Raw genomic sequence first — 19,665 nt, 5'->3', positions numbered from 1 at the left:
GACGTGGTTGTGGCTGAAATTTTACCGCGATTTCGCTGGAAGCGGGTGCAATTTTCCAGATTAGCACCCGCTCCCGGCGAAACCCTGCGGTTGTCCTTATGACAAATTTTTAATTATATATATATATTATATAAATCTTGAAAATTGAATAATTTACAGTTTTACATATTTTACAAACTTTCAATTGTGGAACTTTAAAATTGTAAAATATTGAATAGTAAATCTTTAAAATTGCGGACTTGAAGAGTTCTTAATTTTGAAAGTATATAATTAAAAATTATGCATGTTTTACAATTTAAAATTCTGTAATTTTTATGATTTAGATTCGAAATTGACATAATTGAAAAATGTTTTTTTATGCACTTTTAAAATTGAATAATTTTCAATTTGAAATCTTCATAATTGAATATATTTTAATTGGAAATCTTCAAAATTGAGCTATTCTTTTACATCGTTTTAAACTATAAACATTCCGAATTAATGAAACTTCAGTATTGAAGAATTTGGAATATTATTAATCTTTGAAATTTAATTATTAAACAAAAAACGTTCATAATTCCATACCTTTCAAATATAAATCGTGAAATTTATATACTTTTCAATTCTCAATTATCGAAATTCAAGAATTTTCCATTTTTACTTTTCATAATTATAGAACACGATTGTAAAAATCTTAAAAAATAAATCGTTTATATAATAAAAATTTACAATTAAAAATTATGCGAGTTTGAAGTGTGAAAAATAAAATTTTTGGAATTTGGTGATTCACATTTGAAATTTTTTCAGTTTGTATGATTCAGAATTTAAAACTCTTGACTCGTGAGAAAATTTAAGAATTGTTAATTGTACATCTTTCAAATTGAATTTTGCATATTAAAATTTTAAAATACGTATTTTTAGATTTCTAATTCTCGCATCGAATCAGCCTTTTTGAATTTGGAAGTTCTATTACTTATTTGAGTTGAACTAGTCCAAAAACCTCAGGATGCACATTTTCATAAAATTGAGACCATCTACAAATTTAAAGTTCGCCATATTAGATTAGTCAACTTGAATTTGGAAATCTTATAATCAAATTTCGGATTTAGGGACCCCGAAAACCTTAGAATACTCATTTTTATGAAAATTGGATCACTAATGCAGATTCTGAAAAAATGGGTTTAAAACATATGAAAGAAATATTTTTAAACTCAGGTACTTCTAAAATTATTTATTCTAGCAAACAATAAATATTTTTTACAAAAAAAAAGATACATATTTGAAAATACTTTTGCCAAAACGTGACCAGGAGGAAAACGTGCAGCAGGAGAAATATTCTAGCTACCGTGAGATATGTTTGATATTCTTGGTTGTTTTTATAATAATCGACCAGGAATCAAACATATTATTACGGTGGCTAGTCCCTCATCGATCCGAAAGCGGTAAGATTTCAGTTGTAATCTGAAACCTATTCAACTTTCACTGAATCTCGTTTCATTTTCTCTTTTCCAGGAGACAAATGAAGACATGAATTTCGACGAGATGATTCTGGAAGCCGCTAAGTCGATCGCAGCGGCAACTTCGGCCTTGATTAAAGCCGCAAGTGCAGCCCAGAGGGAATTGATAGCTACCGGAAAAGTAGCAAGAACTCCCCTGACTTCTTCAGATGATGGCCAATGGTCCGAGGGTTTGATTTCGGCTGCCCGGCTAGTCGCAGCCGCTACTCACAGTCTCGTTGAATCTGCAAATGCTCTTGTTCAGGGTGTGAGCAGCGAAGAGAAGCTTATTTCGAGTGCCAAACAAGTTGCCAGCAGCACTGCTCATCTGCTTGTTGCCTGCAAAGTCAAGGCTGACCCGGATAGCGAGAGTACAAAGCGACTTCAGGCTGCTGGAAATGCTGTGAAAAGAGCGACTGACAATCTTGTTCGTGCAGCTCAGCAGGCCATTCAGCAGGAGGAGGAAAGATCCTTGGTTTTAAATCGGAGAATGGTTGGAGGAATTGCCCAGGAGATTAATGCGAGGTCGGAGGTGCTGAGAATTGAAAGAGAACTTGAAGAAGCTAGGGGAAAACTCACGGCTATCAGGCAAGCCAAGTACAAAAATCGTACTGATATGTCGGATACTGATACGGATGCTGATCAGAGTGGATATGACAGTTATAATACGAGGTATGGATAATCCATTTTTAGTTTCTATTTTTCAATTTTTTTAAATGCTACTTTCTAAATAGCCTTTTAATATTGTATTCATATTTATTTGGATTTAAAAACTATTCATCGGACTTAAAAACGAAAAAAATACAGTATTTTAATTTTAATTTTGCTTGAAAGTTATATAACATAACATGTTTTCCTATTATTTTAGCTGAAAATATAAAACTACAAGGTATTATTTTTTAAAGAGTCCTTTAGGAATCCTAAAAATTGTAACATTTTTCATATTTTACTGGGTCTCCAGCGACCTTAAAATCCTTAAAATTGTGGAATTCTCCTTTAATTTTGTTTTGGATCTTAAAAACTAGGAAATCTCCTTGAATTTGTCTCGAGGACCTTAAATTAAATTTTTTCTTTTCTTTTAAAACAGTTATTTTATTGAAATGTAAAAAACAATTTAAATCTTTTAGTCTATTATGAAAGAAATATCTCGTTTAGAAGAAATCTTGCTACTGAAATGTTTTGTATTTATCAAGATATAATTTATTTTTTACACATTGCAGAATAAATAAAGGGATTTCTAGACATCTTTTGTAGACTTTTCCAATTATTTTATAGATTGCAATGACCATATAACGGATTTTTCAAAGGGTGTACCACCCGATTTTTGAGTATAAACCAGATTACAAAGAATTACTGAAGATTCTTAAAGTTTTCAAAATATTTAAAATATTTAGAAATGTTTTAAAGGATTTTAAATATTTTATAAAGATTTCAGCCATTTTAATGATTTAAAAAAGGCCTGTACAGCAGATTTTAAGTATTTCTCAACAATTTCACTAGGCTTTTAAAACTTTCAAACGATTTAAAAGATTTCAAAGATTTTAAAAAGACGTGTACATCATATTTCAATGATTTCGAACATTTCCAAGGTTTTTTAAAACTTTCAAAAGATTTGACAAAGATTATAGTAAATCAGATTTCTAAGATTTCAAAAGATTTTACCCGTCTTAGAAATATTGTAATGATTTTAAATAAATACAAAAGATTTGATAAAGATTTCACAATTATTTACAAAATTTCATAAAAGTTTCTTTAATGTTTCAAAAGAATACAAGAATTCCAAAGATTTCAAAAAGAGTACAGTATACCCGAGTTCAAAGATTTTAAATAATTTCAAGGACGTTATATCATTTTAAAAGGATTCCACATGTTTGAGAATATTTCAAAAGATTTCACAAACAAAGATTAAAGAATGCTTTCACAAATATTTCAAAAATTTCATAAAAAATTCGAAAGATTTAAAAAAACTTTACAAAGATTCAAATGATTTTAAGATTTAGAGGAGTTTAAATATTTTACAAACATATAAAAAGTTTTGAAGGAAATTTCAAGATTTCACAAAAATTTCAAGTAATTCGAAAGATTTCAATGAATTCAGAAAAATTTCACAGAAGATTTATGTTCACAAAAAACTAATAATTTGTTTACTTGTGTTGGTCAATAAAAAAAGGAAATTTCTTATTTTTTACATCTATAATGAACGGTTATTTCAATATTTTATGTGAAACAAGGAGACCTGAAAACTTGACTTCTTGACCAGGAAAACCTGGAATAGACCTTGAATTTCGTTCCTAATAATCGCTGAACACCCTGTTTTAATTTAGAAAGTCTTCTAATTTTGATATTTGCAATTTTCAGGGCTGCCTTTTTTCTCAAATCACTTTTAAGTCACTTTTTAAAATGAAAAAATCACTTCACTCACTTTCCTGTGAGTAAATTAAAACAGAGAACCCAATTTGCTAATCATTATAATTTAATTCAGGTCAATACGTATTTCTCAATTTTCTTGAATTGTTTCGAAATTCCGTGAATTCTTTTTAAATCATCTTGAATTCTTATCAATATCATTCAATTCTCTTGAATGCTCTTAAATTATTATAAATTCACTTCAATGCATTTCGGATTTAAAAATTTGCTTTTTTCCATTTATTCTGAAACCTTCTGAATTCTACTGAATTCGGTTGATTTTTTATTTTTAGACATTTTATCAGTTCTGTTAAATATTTTTCAATTCGCTCTGATTCATTTTAAATCTCATTTTACTTCATCCAATGGATTTTTTTTTATTAAAAAAATTATGTTTAATTCACTTAAATTCTTATGAATTTCATCAAATTCTCTTGATTTCCCTTAAATGCTTACAAATTTATTCCAATTTTATTGAAATAAGTGGAATATTGCGAATTTGTTGAAATTTATTTGAATCCTTTTGAATTTACACTGAATTCTTTGTATTTAACTTAGATTCTTTTGAATTCACTTTGAGTTCTTATGACAAATCATGAATTCTTTAGAATTCACCTGGAACCTTTACTCTTTTCATCGAATTCCTTTGAATTATAACTTTCGCATTTGCGAGATTCACCATTTTAAAAGTGATTTAATTTGGTTATTTAAAAAAATTGTAATAGTTTTAATTTTAAATTATTTAATTTTGAATGAACATCTAGATCAATTTCAAATTTATATTCTGAGGGCGACAGCGTAGCTGTGCAGGCTACAGTTTAGTATTTCCAGAGAATATTACTCTCGAGGGTTTGAATCCTCCTACCTCACACGTAATACCTACTGGCAGAACCATTTTTTTAAAGTGGAAAATAAAAAAAGAATTGTTAGTACTTTTTAAAAATAATTCTCTATCATTTTATACACCATTTATCAGAAATATTTCTAAAATCTCTCTTTTAATTTGTAACGCTCCCATTTTTTTATCAGCAGGTACGATACGAAACCCTTCGATCCATCAATCAATCAATCAACCCTAAATTCGTTAAACAACACTTTGGATCAAATACAATCGAGCACACAAAACATCAATCACATAGTCAACGATCGTCAAAATCTCGTGTCTCCCGAAAAAGTTCACTCAACACAAAGTACTCTTGAGAAGAAAATGAAGGACAGCCAGTTCCGTAATTCAGAAAACCAGTACGGTTCCGTCGACAAAAAATACCTCGACAGTTCCTATGGCTTCACCGACAAAAAAAATACAACCGATTCTGCATACAGTACAACGGAGAGGAAATACACTCCTGAAACTTCACCGTGTCAGTATAGCTCAATCGAAAGGAAAATCAACCAGGAACCCTACGGTGGAGATCGAGCTTATACCCCAACTCAGAGTCCTTATCCAACTCAAAGTCCTTATCAAAGTCCATATCCATCTCAGAGTCCTTATCCAACTCAAAGTCCTCTAAACCAAAGCTCCTTCATTCAAAGTCCTCTTCCTCCAAGTCAAAGTCCCTATCCATCTAATCAGAGTTTATTCCCACCAAATCAGAGTCCATATCCTCCCAATCAAAGCCCCCAACCCTCGAATCAAAATCCCTATCCCAAATCACCAACTCACTACACAGCTTACACTCAAGGCCAGGAATTTATAAAATATACTCCGGATCCAAACAACGTCCACAAGTACAACAAGGAGGATCAATTTGAGAAATTCACCGAGGAAGAGAAATACTCGAGTGAGCAGAAATCCTTTGAAGAAACAACATTCTCATCGGATCAAGCTCCTCAGAATTATTTTGCGAGTTCCACTGACCGATTTTCTGGTCCCAGTCCAATGAGTACCTTCAAATCTGACAAATTTCCCGATCCTCTGCGATTTTCGACCTCGACTCCACAGAATCAAACCTTCCGGAATGTCGAGAGTAAAATCACCCCTGGTGGAAGGGTCGAGACCATAACGACCCAGATTTACACCTCGAATCCTGGACAGACCAGCAGTTTGAATTTTGAAAGCTTGGAGGACAAGGAATTCTTGAACTCTGGCAACGAACTCTCGAGTTTTAAGAATTTGGATATCAATAGTTTGGATGATAATCAGACGTTGGAGCAGAAGATGCTGAAGCAATCGATGATCGAGAAAATCACCGAGAAGAAAACTATCACGACGACTACTTCCACTAAAAAGGAATCTAACACGAAGAATTTCCGATTCGATGAAAAGTAAGCTTAGTCCTGCGAGGTTTTAAAGTAACGCACAATAGAAACGATCTTCTAAGTCAGGAATGTGGAGCCGAATATTTATTTGGAGGGGAAGAGAGATCTGTGGGAAACTTGACTTGACGAAAGTTGAAGAAATTGAATTTTTTGTTAGTGATCCGATTTAACGAGACGGTTTACAGCGATTAACGAATAGGCGACGTCAATCGAATTTGTTCACAATCAAGAAAACTGCAATTATTTTTACAATTTTATAATCATGTTTTCAAATTGGATTTCATCCGCGTGAAAGCTCGATTGACGTCGCTTTGCGATTTTTCGTCCGCTTTTTAGCCAGATCATTTTAATTGTAATCTTATTTTTTAACCGTGTAATTAACTTTAGAGTTTTATAAATACGAGTAAATCGAGCCTTAGCCGCGCGGCCTTAGATAATTATTATAGTTAATAGGTAAGTGCCCTTAGATAGAAACGAAACGTGCTTTCAATTAGCCTTGTATCTAGTTAAGAGAATAACATTTTCAGATCCGGATTTTTATTCAAACTCTATTCATTTTAAACATTTTAAGACAGGATTTGTCGGATTTAGTTAGGTCCCTTTAAGTTAGAATTTAATTTAAGGCCACGTATTAACAAGAGAAGCAACATATCATTTAATTTTATTAATTTTCTGGATCCGCGAGTGAGAGAAACCGCGGATTTCCCACTAACACTTTCACTTTCCGGACTAATATTCTTTTCTTGGTAGTTGCCCTCTCTTTAGGCCCTTTTTCAGGGTTGCTACAAGTCCTGAAAACCTGAACAAGTCATGGAATTTTTTAAAAATGACTAGAAGTTTTTTATTCGCACCTATTATGAAGTCATAATAATTATTTTACTACTTTTGTGGGGAATATTATGATTATAATTCAAGAATTGTTTTAAATGTTATAATCATGTAAGTGAGAATTGTTTAGATTTCAATCATTATTGAGAGGCCCTTCACATTTTACATCTGTTGGTAAATTAGTCAACTACCAGTAGAATATGTTGAAAAATGGATAGAATTGACTGAATTAAAAAAAAAAAGTTCTGTAGCAACCCTGTTTTTCTTTTGCACCTAACTCTTTTTAATTTTAATTGCAACTTATTGCGCTTTTGTAAAGATTAATAAGTGCAATCCTTTTAGGCATTCGATGGAAATGACAAGACTAGAGCGTAGAACTATTTTTTTTTTTTAATTTCCACGATCGTCGTTTTGTGAAAGTAGGCTTTATCGATTGTTATTTTAATGTTTACCAAAAATCGAATGCTTTACTAATGAAAGTGAAAACTGTGAAATTAAAGCGACTAAAAGCGCTCTCTTTCTAATCTTGGAAATGTATATTCGAGACCTTATTTTGTAAAAAAAAGAATGAAGAATAACTGAGACTTGGAAACGAGTGTGCCATGGTCGAAGAAAGTTTATTTGAGACTAATGGATTTATATTAAATATATATTTAATTATATACTTATACTCACATGAGGATATTCAAATGTGACTATTCTATTATAATAATGATAATTATTATTATAAATATTGTGTCGTTAACGCGTAACAAGTGAATGTGATTGTATTTACGATCGTAACATGTCGTTTTTTGACAATCTGACCTCTCCTGTGTGAGGCCTTTTTTGATCGTTTTATTTCGTATACCTTTTAACTGAGGATTGTTACGAAAGACTATTGTGCTGCTGCCTTTATTACCGTCTTGATTAATTTCATTACCATCTTGATTAATTTCATTACCATCGTTGTGGTAATGGGGTTGTTTCATCGAGAACGTGGGAAACAATTGTACATTTTTAAAACAATAAAGTATTTCTAACAGTCGATATGTATTAAGAATTCGGGGGTTCGAATCCTCGCACCTATTTCGTTTTCTTCACTTAATAGGGTTTTTTTTTTCTTCTATTTTCCTGCATTTCCGCGTTTTTTTAAATTTCCATTTTTTCTCCATTCTCGAAAAACTTCCCTTTTTTGCTTTAAATATACGGTATTTGAAAATACAATTGTTCGCTTTACATCTACAAAATTATCCTAGTCAAAACTAGAATCTGCTACCGCGAGTAGTGAAAGCTTTTTTTTTCAACTTGCAGAATTATTTTTTATAATTAATTTAACTTTTTCGATTTGACGGATTTCAAAATAAACTATTATATTTAAATCAAATTTTTAAGCTGAAATATTCTTTTTGTTTAATATTTAAAAAAAAAAACTGATAAAATATGATGGTCTGCTTGTTAAAGATTATTAGTGTGACGACTTAACTGAAAAATGACCGGGAATTTTATTGACAGGGGAAAAACGAGAAATGACCGGGAATTTAATTAAAAACGCAGGAATATAATTCTCATCGATTTGACACAATCTTAAATATATCTATACTCTATGAAAGAAAGAATTTTTATTTTTTCCATTATAAGAAAAACCTTTTGCAGTTTTTTGCACTGTGAGATATTTTCGCTGACTTAAGTTTGATAATCGAATTGATGATATTTGAAACATACAGGAAATTTCAGTAATTTCAGAATTTTTTTGATTTAGGTCAAGAAGTTTCGGTAAAGAAATAAAATTTCACTTGGAACAGAGTTTTTTTTAACATAGAACGGGATTTTAAAAAAAAATTATAATTCGAATTTAGAAGAAGGGAATTAAAAATTCCTTATTCCAAATCAGAATTCGTCACAATTTAAAAGTAATTACTTCAAGTAATTTTCAGTTTTTCTGAATTATAATTTTGTTGCATTGTTCGTTGCGATTTTTTTTCAAAATTCAGCTACTTGCGGTTAAAAGTTAAAGTCTTGTTAAAAATTAATTTTTGTTTGAAGATTCATCTATTCTTGAAAATGTAACTACTTTGTTGAAAATAATGTTTTTAACCAAAAATTTAACTATTTCTGTAGAAAATTTTACCTTTTTTGCTGAAAATCCGATTTTTTTTATTAAGAATTAGATTTTTAACGGGAAATTCAACTATTCTATTTTTGCTTCGAAATGTTTTTTTTTTTTTTTTGATAAAAATTCAACTATTTGTTTAAAAATTTATATTTTTTGTATAAAAATTAAACCATTTGTTTGGAAATTTATGTTCTTTGTGGAAAATTAATCTTTTTGGTAGGTATAAAATTCACCTATTCCAGTTGAAAATTCACCCTTTTTGTTGAAAATTAATTTCTCCCGCTGAAAATTTAACTGTTACATTTTTGTTTGAGAATTGCTCTTGTCTAGTTCAAAATTCAACAATTTGGTTGAAAATGTGTCTTTTTTTAATTGAAAACTCTACTAGTTTGTTAAAAATTCAAGTATTTTGTTGAAAAATCGATTTTTTTGTTTTTAGGAAATTATCGTTTTCTTTGAAATTTTATCTCCTTGTTTAAAAATTCTTTTTGGTTAAAAATGTTTTATTCCAATTAAATTATTATTATTATTTTAGCTGAAAATTCATCCTTTGCGTTGGAAAGAAAACAAATATTCATCATTTTAATTGAAAATTCATCTTTTGGTTTAAAATTCAACTGTTGCAGTTGAAGATTTATAATTCTATTTGAAAATGTATTTATTTTGTAATTTTTTCTCTGTTGTGTTAAATAGAACGAACGTCATGAATTAAAATAAATGTTTGCGTTTTGTGGCAAATAGGAATATTTTATTTTTAGTTGACTGGAAAATGACGGGGAATTTCAAATCGTCCGTCGAATCTTCACACTGATTCTTCAGTTTAAATTTAGGTAATGATTGTCATTATGTTAGAAATATTATAATAATTATTGTTCGACTAGATCAAAATTCAAAAAAGAATTTCAAGGTTTACCACTGATTTTGATGACATTTTTCGATTTCAAATTTAAGCGCAGTTTTGAGCAGATGTTAAATATTTGTTCACAAAATATGTATGCATTCAAAATAATATTTAATTAATGTTAATGAATTAATTAATTTAATTAAAGGACGCATCTTCCTCTTTTTCTTAAATATAGATATTGCGTATATATAAAAATTTCAAAATAGACACTGCATTTTATACAATTTGATTTTTTAATATTAGACAATTTCGATCCAAAAATATGCATGCTGCGCGGGCACATTCTCATTGTGATGCGGCGTTTTGCGCCAAGTTTGAAAACGCGGGTACGCTCTCGCGCTTCGTGTTTGTTTTCGTAAGTTTAATGTTTGCATTTCAACTACAATTTTTCAAATACACTTTTGCAATTTACTAAATAGACATTAAGTCACAGCCTTTGATTTCGTTCGTTCAAACTTCAGTTCTAAGACAAATCTACTCTGATGAATTAAACTAAAACATTTGTAATTTCTGCCAAATTGAGAAAGTTCATTGAGATCATTTAACATCTACTAAAAATAACGCTTTTAACATACGGATCTTTCAAAAATAAAAATTACATATTTTTGAAAATGTTCTCCCTTTTTGAACTTATCGTCATAATAAAAAATTTCTTGAGGTTAATTTTCAAGTATTTTTGTCGTGTACTAGAAACGTTGACAAAAAGTTCTAAAACTAAAAAAAAGTTTTAAAATGCTCTTAAATTTTGAATTTTTATCTAATGGAAAAATTTCACTGGGATGGTTTCAGAATCTATTTGATATCTAACACAAATTTTAGATTAAAATTTCTCAATCTATTAGAAAAATATTCTATTTTTTAAACATTTTAAAAATGGTGAGAAGCATATCACTTTTGTAATTCTCATCAAAATCAAAAATGTCAAAGGATAATTTGCAAGTATTTTCTCATACTAGAAAATTTGACAAACATATCTAAAACATTTTTAAAAAGTTTACTTTAAATTTTGAAACTGCTCTAAAATTTTGAATTTTAATCAAAAATGTCTGGTTGACGTACCTGACCTTCATTTTGGGAACCTAGAAAAGGGTATCAAATACTGACCTAATTGGATTAATCTTTAAAAGTCGACGTTATCACAAAGTTTAGGTAACCGCATGTACAGACAGGCACTGACAAAATTTTATTATTATCGTTCTCAGTCAGTGCCGAAACGTAAAGATCCGTTAAAAATAGGGATAACAAAATTGGATGATATTCATCTCTCTTGAATGAGAAAGTAAAAATATTAGTACTTTTAATATTTACTGCAATTATGGACTTATAAATACTTTAGGTTTTTAAAATTATAAACTAAAAATCGAAGGGTATCCAAGGGATTCGAAGGGATGTCAAGATATTTCGTTTTAGAAACGTATAGAACGCTTCATATTAAAAATGTTTGTAGTAAAAATTTTTATTTATTTTGTTTCAATATTATAAAATAAAAATTCAGGGATGCGGTTCGTGCGTGTATATTTAATGCTAGTGTCAAATATTTTATAGCCAATTTTAGAGTGATCGGAAAATTATCCCACTTCTGAACCCCTTCAACTTCTAATTTCCCCCAGCTCTGATACAATTTAACTTTTGGCGCATTATATAATTAATAGGTTTGCTACAAATTACTAACTTTGAAATTCCCTAAATTGATCTGATTTCTTCCTGTCCGTTCTACATTTTTCTTTCAGGTTAAATTTTCAAACAAAGAAATTAATGTTCAACCAGAAGAATAAATTTTCTACCAAAAAAGGATGAATTTTCAATAAAATACATTGTATTAAAAAAATAGTTAAATTTTTACCCAAGCAAATGAATTTTAAACTACTTTGAGGAATCTTAAACCAGAAAGATCAATTTTTTACAGAAAAAGGCGGATTTTGAACAAAGAAACATTTTTCAGTCAATAAAGAAAAAAAAATTTCCTTGAAAATGTGGATTTTTCATGCCAAAAATACGAGTTTTGTACAAAACAGTTCAATTTTTTACTAGAAAAATGGACTTTTTTGTTTTTAACAAAATGATTTTATTTTAAACAAAAGAATACAATTTTAAGAATACAATATATTAATATGTTAATTATTATATTATATAATATTATATACTAATATATTTTAATACGTTAATTAGTTAAAATACTTTTTAGAATTTCCTATTTTTTAGGTAATTCGATGCTTTTTTCAATGTTAGTAAAATTCCACATATGTGAAGTTTTTTATTTGAACTGAACAGTCACTATTCCACTGAGACCTCAGAAATCATGAATTTTCGTTTTCGGGCATCGAAAAGTAGGACATAACACAAAAAATCAGAAAATTGGGTCAGCGATAAGAAATCGGGATATCTGGTTGCACCCTATCAAACATGAACTATTTTCAATGCGAGTGTGGGAGCATTGAAGAGTGTTGCATTCAATCTACATTCAAAGTATTAATTATCTTAAGAATGAAATAAAAAATGTGGGACAGAAATATTTAGATATAAGAATCACGATTTAATTATCAATGAGGGAATTTATAGAAGAGGAAATAGTCTTGATTATCAGAACGATTTAAAACATATTGAAATCGTTTATTTTATTTATTATTATTTACGTACACAATTTATCATGAAAAAATTGTTTCTTCCTTTCTAAATGTCGAAATAAAGGTTTAATTTACACCGATTCTTCCCCCTTGTCGTGAAAAATTCCCTTATTTCTCTTTTTTGAGTTCTTGATGCTGTAATCCCAGTTACACTGGAACCTGGGTTTGTGCATGGTATCAGGTTAGGCTCGCAGTGGTCTTGGATTTGGACGCATGACGCAACCTTTGAAATTTGCGCGCTGAGAGTCTGGCCATCATGCTTCTAGGAACGCACAAATCGAGTTTACGGAAATCCAGGTTCCAGTGTATATAATTTTTTTATCTATATTTCATTTACAGAAACCAACTTAAATTAATGTATACACGTATTAAAAAAAAATTCTAGTCTAAAGAAATGAGGTTTTTATGAAAACGTGAATGTGGGTTGTGTTTAGAGACCAAAAAGAAGAAGTAAAGGAATTTCGAAAGAGGATTTTTGCAGGGAACGGGAATATAGAACATCCAGGAAATGAAGACAAAATTTTTTCATTAATTATACCTTAAAATATTGTTTAAATATTTTATTTCAAGTGTATAAATATATTACAAAAGTATAGAATTCATAGGAGTTAAAATTTTTTACATAAAATGGTCACTTTATTTACTCTGAGCACTTGTTGAAGGTGGATTTGCGATAGATTCCGGCCTTAAAGATTTTTCGATAAATCTGGGTAATTCGAAGGCAGCTCGATGAACAGCATCACTGTAATATCGCATTTCCATCAACTCCAATTCTTGATCCGTGAATATCCTTTCTGGGTTTTTAAAGTTTGTTTGCTGAAATCAAGTTTTTTTTTGTTGAATGTAATTCAACATAAAATATATTGAAGGTCTTTTTTTTTAATTAAAAATATTTCCGAATTTTTAGAACTTTTTCTTCTTTATGTTTTTCCAATGATACTTAGTTTTTTTCTGAACCAAAAATAAAGTTTTATTTTAGTAAAATCGACTACTTACTTGATTAAGACTACCGAGAACAAATCCAATTTGTCCTGTGGGGTAAGTTGGTACAGAAGCAATTCCGTAGGAACAAATCGGAAACACTGTTCTGCAATATTGCAGGGTTTGTTGTACAAAATTTAAATTAGCCCATGCAGTTCCTGCTTGACTACAAATTAACCCACCAGGTTTTAAGGCAGATTTCATAAGAGCAAAATAGGAAGATTGAAAAAGTGATTCGGCTGGACCTGAAAATGAAGAAATATTTTGGAACTATACAACAATTTTAATGGGGTTGTTGTATATTTTCAAATATATTTTTTCCCCCGATGAAATTAAAAGAGCACTAAACATTGAATATAATTAATTGAGGAAAGTTGTTTAAAGTAATTTTGAATTTAAACAACCAATATTAAATACCAAATAACTATTTTTTAATAGAGATTTCGATACTTTTTTCAAAATATTTTTCTTCTTAGAAGTGAAGAATTCAAACAAAATTTGTAAGTTATAATTTTTTAAAGGATTTTATGCAGTATGTAAGAAGATATTGTTTCAAATTGATTCAACAGCCTTCAGTTTATTATATGTGTTTAGTCTCTTTATATATTTTTTACTTACCAACAGGATCACAACTGTCGGTAATAATGATATCGAACTCGCCCTTATGCTGCTTCATAAATTCGAAACCGTCGCCGACATTTAAAGTAAGTTTTGGATGTTCGAGTCCCCTTCCCATGAAAGGCAAATATTTTTTTGATACTGCAATAACCACGTCATCAATTTCTACTTGGATGATGCTTTCGACTCCTGGATGTTTTGCAACTTCACGTGCGACTCCACCATCTCCTCCACCAACTATTAAAACCTTTTCAAATAAAAAAATTATGCTGAATGATTGGGTTTCATACCAAATTCATCAAATAAACAGAACTATTAACCGCGCCTTACAGTTTTTAATGAATTAATTACAGGATTGCTGCAGGTTTAGGGAACTTTATAAAGTCAGGGAATTTTCGAAAAACTCAAGTTAAAGTTAATTTTATTACTTTCATGGAAAATGCAACCATTTTTAATAGAAGGTTGAAAACTAATTTATTTTGGTAGAAATTACATTTTTGTTGGTTGCAAATCACTTCTGCTTGGTTAAAAATTAAACTGTCTTGGTTGACGATTCAACTATTTTGTTGAAAAATCGTCTTATTTGTTTGAATTTGACTGTTTTTGGTTTATAATTAATTTTGTTTTTGATGAAATATCAACTATTAAATTTTTCATTCAGAACTCATATTTTTAGTTGAAAATGCAATTAAATATTCAGTATTAGAATGTAGGTTTTTTGAATTAGATAGTAAGTCAGATTAGTTATTAGGAGAATAGGTAATAAGAATAAAGAAGAAGAAATACTTTGTTAAAATTTCTTTTTTTCTTATTGAAAGTTAATTTTTTTAATTGAAAATGTAACTATTCCGCGTTTGGTTGAAAATGTATCTTCTTCAGTGGTAGAATATTAATGTTCTTGGTGATTAATTCACCTGTTTTATTGAAAATTCAACTTCTTCTTTGGTTGCATTTTTTTAAAATGAAAATTGTGTCATTTTTTTCTTAAAAATTTAACTATTCCATTTTTTGTCGAAAATTGATCTTTTTCGATATAAATTAATTTTTTTCGTAGAAAATCCATCTTTTTGGCTGAATATTTCATTCTTTTGGTTGCAAATTTATTTAATTTGGGTGACAATTTATTTTTACTGAAAATTTTACGATGTTGTCGCAACTTTGTCTTTTTTGGTAGACAAGTCATCCAATTAGTTGAAACTTGATCTTTTTGGTAGAAAACTCATTTCTCTGGTTGCAAACTCTACTCACTATTTCTGGGTTGGAAATTCAACTGTTTTTGTTAAAAATTAAAATTTTTGTGTTTAAAACTTAATTGTTTTGTCGGAAATTCATCTTTTGTCTTGGAATCTTTAACAGATATAGTTAATTTGTTGATCATTCGTATTTTTGGGCGTAATCCAACGGGTTTTTAAATTGAAAATTAAAATATTTTTTGGCGGGAATAAATTTATCACTTTGGTTGAAGATTTAACAATTTTTGGAAAATTCATGTTTTTCTTGCTTGAAAATTAATTGTGTTACCTGAATTATTTATGTTTTTGACTTGAAAACTCAACTTGAATTTGGTTGTAAATGTATGTAATTTACGAATGTCTTACGTAATTTGTAGTGACTCCTTATACATTTCTGTATGACTAAAATAATTGTATTGCCTTCATTCACCCAAACATACCGTCTCCCAAATGATTTGGAATTTAAAATTGAATATAAAAACATAAAAATTTAAAAGTAGCATTGAAGTCTCGTAAAGAATAATCAATTTTAATTCATCCTGCCATTTTTAACCATACATTTTTTTCTTTGTTTCCAATCTTTCCTATTTAATTCCTGGACATCTAATTTGAAGCTCTAAAGCTTTAAATTATCATTTCCAATAAGCTGACTAATTTTGGAGAATGTGCCAATAAGTTTATTGCAAATTTTTAAATTAAATCTTGAACCAAAATTCTCTATCATTTTTCTACTTCTTCCCAGGTTTGCAAATTATATTTAACTGTAACTAATATTCCTATTACTGTTTTAAAGAGTATACATATAAAATACATTCCATAAATATTTCAATAGGTTTTTAATTTTCATACATATATTCTGATTATTTTCTTAAAGAAATAAAAATTAAAGATTTTAATATTGAAATTGAAATTTTCTAAAAAATTTTGAGAAATATTAAAATAGTTGAAAACAAGCTGGATTAAAATATCTTACCTTTTTTGGGCTGGGATGACTACAAAGGGGCAAATATGCTATCATCTCTTGATACGAGAATTCATCACTCTCGACACACTGGATAATTCCATCCAAAATAAGAGCCCGACCATGTGATTTCCTAAGTAAATAATTGCACAATCATTTTTTTGAAAATTAAGTAACTAGGTTAAAAAATATCAATTTTTGACTTTCAAAAAACAAGGAGTCCTACTTTTTTAACAAAATAAATGTAATGCTTAGATATCATACACCAGTATACACATACATATTCAAGAATCTACACTCAAAAAAACGACTGGTTAAATCAACCAGAATTCTACTTAAATATGGCCGTACTATTTTTTCTGGTTAGAGTAACCAGGAATCTGGTTACATTAACTAGATTGTATGGTTAATTTAACCAAAATTCTGGTTAATCTAACCAGTCCAAAGAGGTGGATTTTAACTTTTCAAGGAAGACTGGTATAACCCGAAAAGTAAAACACTCGTCACTGGAAAATTTCCGAAAAAGGAAATATTCGAAATATAATAATTCCGATATTCCAAGCGGCCGATAATCTAAACAATTTTTAAATTGTTAAGAATCGGGAATTTCGTAATGCGGAAATTTTCTTGTATCAGCAATGTTACAGTGTCGTTTTAAATTCCAATGACTGTTGAAAATGTTGGGCGAATCGGGGAAAAACCGGGAATTTTTTTTCTTCTATTAAAATAGCCAACCTGAACGCAGTAGGTAATTATCGGTTAAGGGCAAATATTTGTTATAAATATTCAGAAAGTCTTATTACAATAAGAAAGAAAAATAATAAAGTTTTAACCTATAATAACTTTTTTCATAACCCATTCTCTGTTAGTCCAGGCGCCCTATGCAATTTTGGCAAATAAATGCTACCTGAAATTTGACTTCAGATTAGAATTATTTTTTAAACATGCAATTATTATTGCAATAAATAATGAAAATTTTTCAAACATTCAGAAAATATGTCCCTCACCGCCCTTAAAAAGTGTGCAAAACGTCAGTCCGAAATAATAATTATTTTTCATAAAAACTCATTTGTTATTAAAAAAGGACTATTTTCAACGGAATTTTCACTAATTTAGCCGATAGGATCTGAACAAAAAGTAGGATTTTGTCTTCTACAGGGGTTGCGCTATCAAGCACACATAGCGAAAAAAGGATTTTTAATTATTAAATTGCAGAAAAATAGCTTACAAAAGATGTTAGGTCGTCTTCTTCTTATAACAAATGAAATAACTACGTACATTTTCATTTCATTAAGCTTCATTTTGTACTAAATATAGAAAAAGAATTTTGCTAATTGTTATAAAATTCACGAAAATATGCATTCTAAATTTATTGTTTACAATCTCTTCTGATTCATGAAAAGGTTCACAGGAAAGGGTTGACACAGGAAACCGCTGTGGCATACCAAGCGCTCCCGCCGGAATTGAATTCATGTTTTCAAATTGCAAACAGTTTTCATATCTCAGAAACAAACTTAGGTACCGAGATTTTTTTTGACTAGCTTTCCTTGCTGGTTATAATATATACCTTATTCTTTTAAATATTTACACATAAAATATTTCCATCATAATCAACAACAAAATAATAACTCATTGCCTTGGGAATTTAACCCTTAAGTGCTAGAACGGGTCCCAATATTTATTTTGGCTAAACTCTACGCTACAATTTCGAAAAATAAAAATAAATGTAGGTAACCCTATTCAAACCGGAAATATTTCACTTTGAAAATTGCAGAGGCACTAATTTTTGAAAACAAAAATATTATCCACCCACTTCTTAACCCACAATTTTATTTTTAAATTTGAAGAAAAATATCACATATCGAATAAATTTGATCCCGATTCGATTGAGTAAAAATTGAAAAAGTATTTTATTTGTTTATGACGAAAAAAAAAACCCTCTTTTTGTAGCCATTTTTATATAACTTAATAATGAAAAATCATTTTGCCGCTAATTTTACTTGATAGCATAAATCCAGTAGAGGATAATAACCAACTTTTTGTTAAGACCATATTGAACCAATCTGTAGAAATACCGTTGAGAAATAATCAATTTTTTAATAACATATGAGTTTTTATGAAAACTAATTATTATTCCTGGCTAAAGTTTCGCAAACTTTTTACAGGTAGTAATGGAAATATTTTCTGAAAGTTTGAAACTTGTTCATTTATTATTTCAATAATAATTGCATATTTAAAAAAGGCACTTCAGGGCGGTTTTTATTGTTTGCAAGTAAAAAATATACATATATTAATATAAGGCACTTCATTTTGTAGATATTTGTAAGATCTACATCTTTCAACTACATTTATTTCTGACAGACATGTAGGTTAGTTGCAATTAACAAAAAAAAAATGTTTGTGCTATTTCTGACGATTTTTTACTCACACACAATTCTTCCGTATAGCCTTGGTCGCAATTATAAAATTTTGTACTACATACTAGCACGACAAGAATCCGAAGTCAAATTTCAGGTGACATTTATTACCCCAAATGAGCCTTTACTTCATAACCCCTACATGGACAGTGGCGGACTGGCATGGGGGCGCAGACGGGAAACCCCGGCGGCGCCCCCTTGGTTGGCGCCCCCTAAGCCATGCCAAGACGCCCCAAAAAGATTATATTGTTTGAACAAATAAATATATGTTAGATTGCAATGGAAAGAGTGAAAAGAATATCCAATAATATCCACGATTTAGACTTGTAATCCTATAAGTATTACCAGTAAACAGTGTACTTAATTTCTTTTCACCCATATTATTCTTATGAAATTCCCTAATGCATGTTTTGGATTCTATTAAAGAAAATATTTTCAAAATGAATCGTAAATTATTCATATTGAAACAGTAAAAGGGAAAGGAATATTCTTGTCATCAACTTTTTTACAACATTTTTAATTCGTTTGTTTACGATGCTATCCATAATATATTTATTTATTAAAAATCTTTGGGACACCTAAATGCATTTTTATGGCCGCCCGCTAATATATTGATTACAAACATGAAAGGGGGCAACTCATTTATTTTTTTTTTAAATCTCGATTAACTATCGGCTGTCTTTCATTAATTTAGTAATTGTTAAGTTTGAATTCAATTTTTGTATTGAAATGACTACTTATTAGTTCAAATTTTCTCTAAAACAAGTTATTACAGTCTGTCAAGTTAAAGCGTGGGTGGCTTTACTCGCAGTCGGTAAGGTGTATCGACATGATTTTGGTGTCAAAATATTAAGAAGAGCTCCCT

At 29.5% G+C, this 19,665-nt stretch overlaps 2 protein-coding genes across 8 annotated transcripts in view; one reads left to right on the top strand and one right to left on the bottom strand.

Annotated features, from left to right (window-relative positions):
• The window catches only part of LOC117181731 (talin-1), a 126,763-nt gene extending 118,768 nt beyond the window's left edge, over positions 1-7,995 (top strand). For 2 of the 3 annotated variants that reach the window (XM_033374687.1, XM_033374688.1), the window contains 2 exons: positions 1,492-2,147; positions 4,911-7,995. In XM_033374687.1, the coding sequence (XP_033230578.1) occupies positions 1,492-2,147; positions 4,911-6,150 (1,896 nt within the window). In that variant the 3' untranslated portion in view covers positions 6,151-7,995. The remainder of the gene's footprint in view (positions 1-1,491; positions 2,148-4,910) is intronic. The other variant, XM_033374686.1, reaches the window with a different exon arrangement.
• A 5,141-nt stretch (positions 7,996-13,136) lies between these two features.
• LOC117181525 (spermidine synthase) overlaps positions 13,137-19,665 on the bottom strand; it is a 25,220-nt gene continuing 18,691 nt past the window's right edge. For 4 of the 5 annotated variants that reach the window (XM_033374299.1, XM_033374301.1, XM_033374302.1 and 1 more), the window contains exons 3-6: positions 16,396-16,516; positions 14,191-14,437; positions 13,588-13,817; positions 13,137-13,407 (exon numbers count right to left, since the gene is read on the bottom strand). In XM_033374299.1, the coding sequence (XP_033230190.1) occupies positions 13,228-13,407; positions 13,588-13,817; positions 14,191-14,437; positions 16,396-16,516 (778 nt within the window). In that variant the 3' untranslated portion in view covers positions 13,137-13,227. Of the gene's footprint in view, positions 13,408-13,587; positions 13,818-14,190; positions 14,438-16,395; positions 16,517-17,216; positions 17,291-18,865; positions 18,902-19,665 lie in introns of those variants that run through there. The other variant, XM_033374303.1, reaches the window with a different exon arrangement.

Source organism: Belonocnema kinseyi, chromosome 10 (assembly GCF_010883055.1).
Source record: "Belonocnema kinseyi isolate 2016_QV_RU_SX_M_011 chromosome 10, B_treatae_v1, whole genome shotgun sequence".
Classification (NCBI taxonomy): Eukaryota; Metazoa; Arthropoda; class Insecta; order Hymenoptera; family Cynipidae; genus Belonocnema; species Belonocnema kinseyi.
Note: the sequence above shows the minus strand (reverse complement) of the source record. Positions and strands in the feature narration are given on the sequence as shown.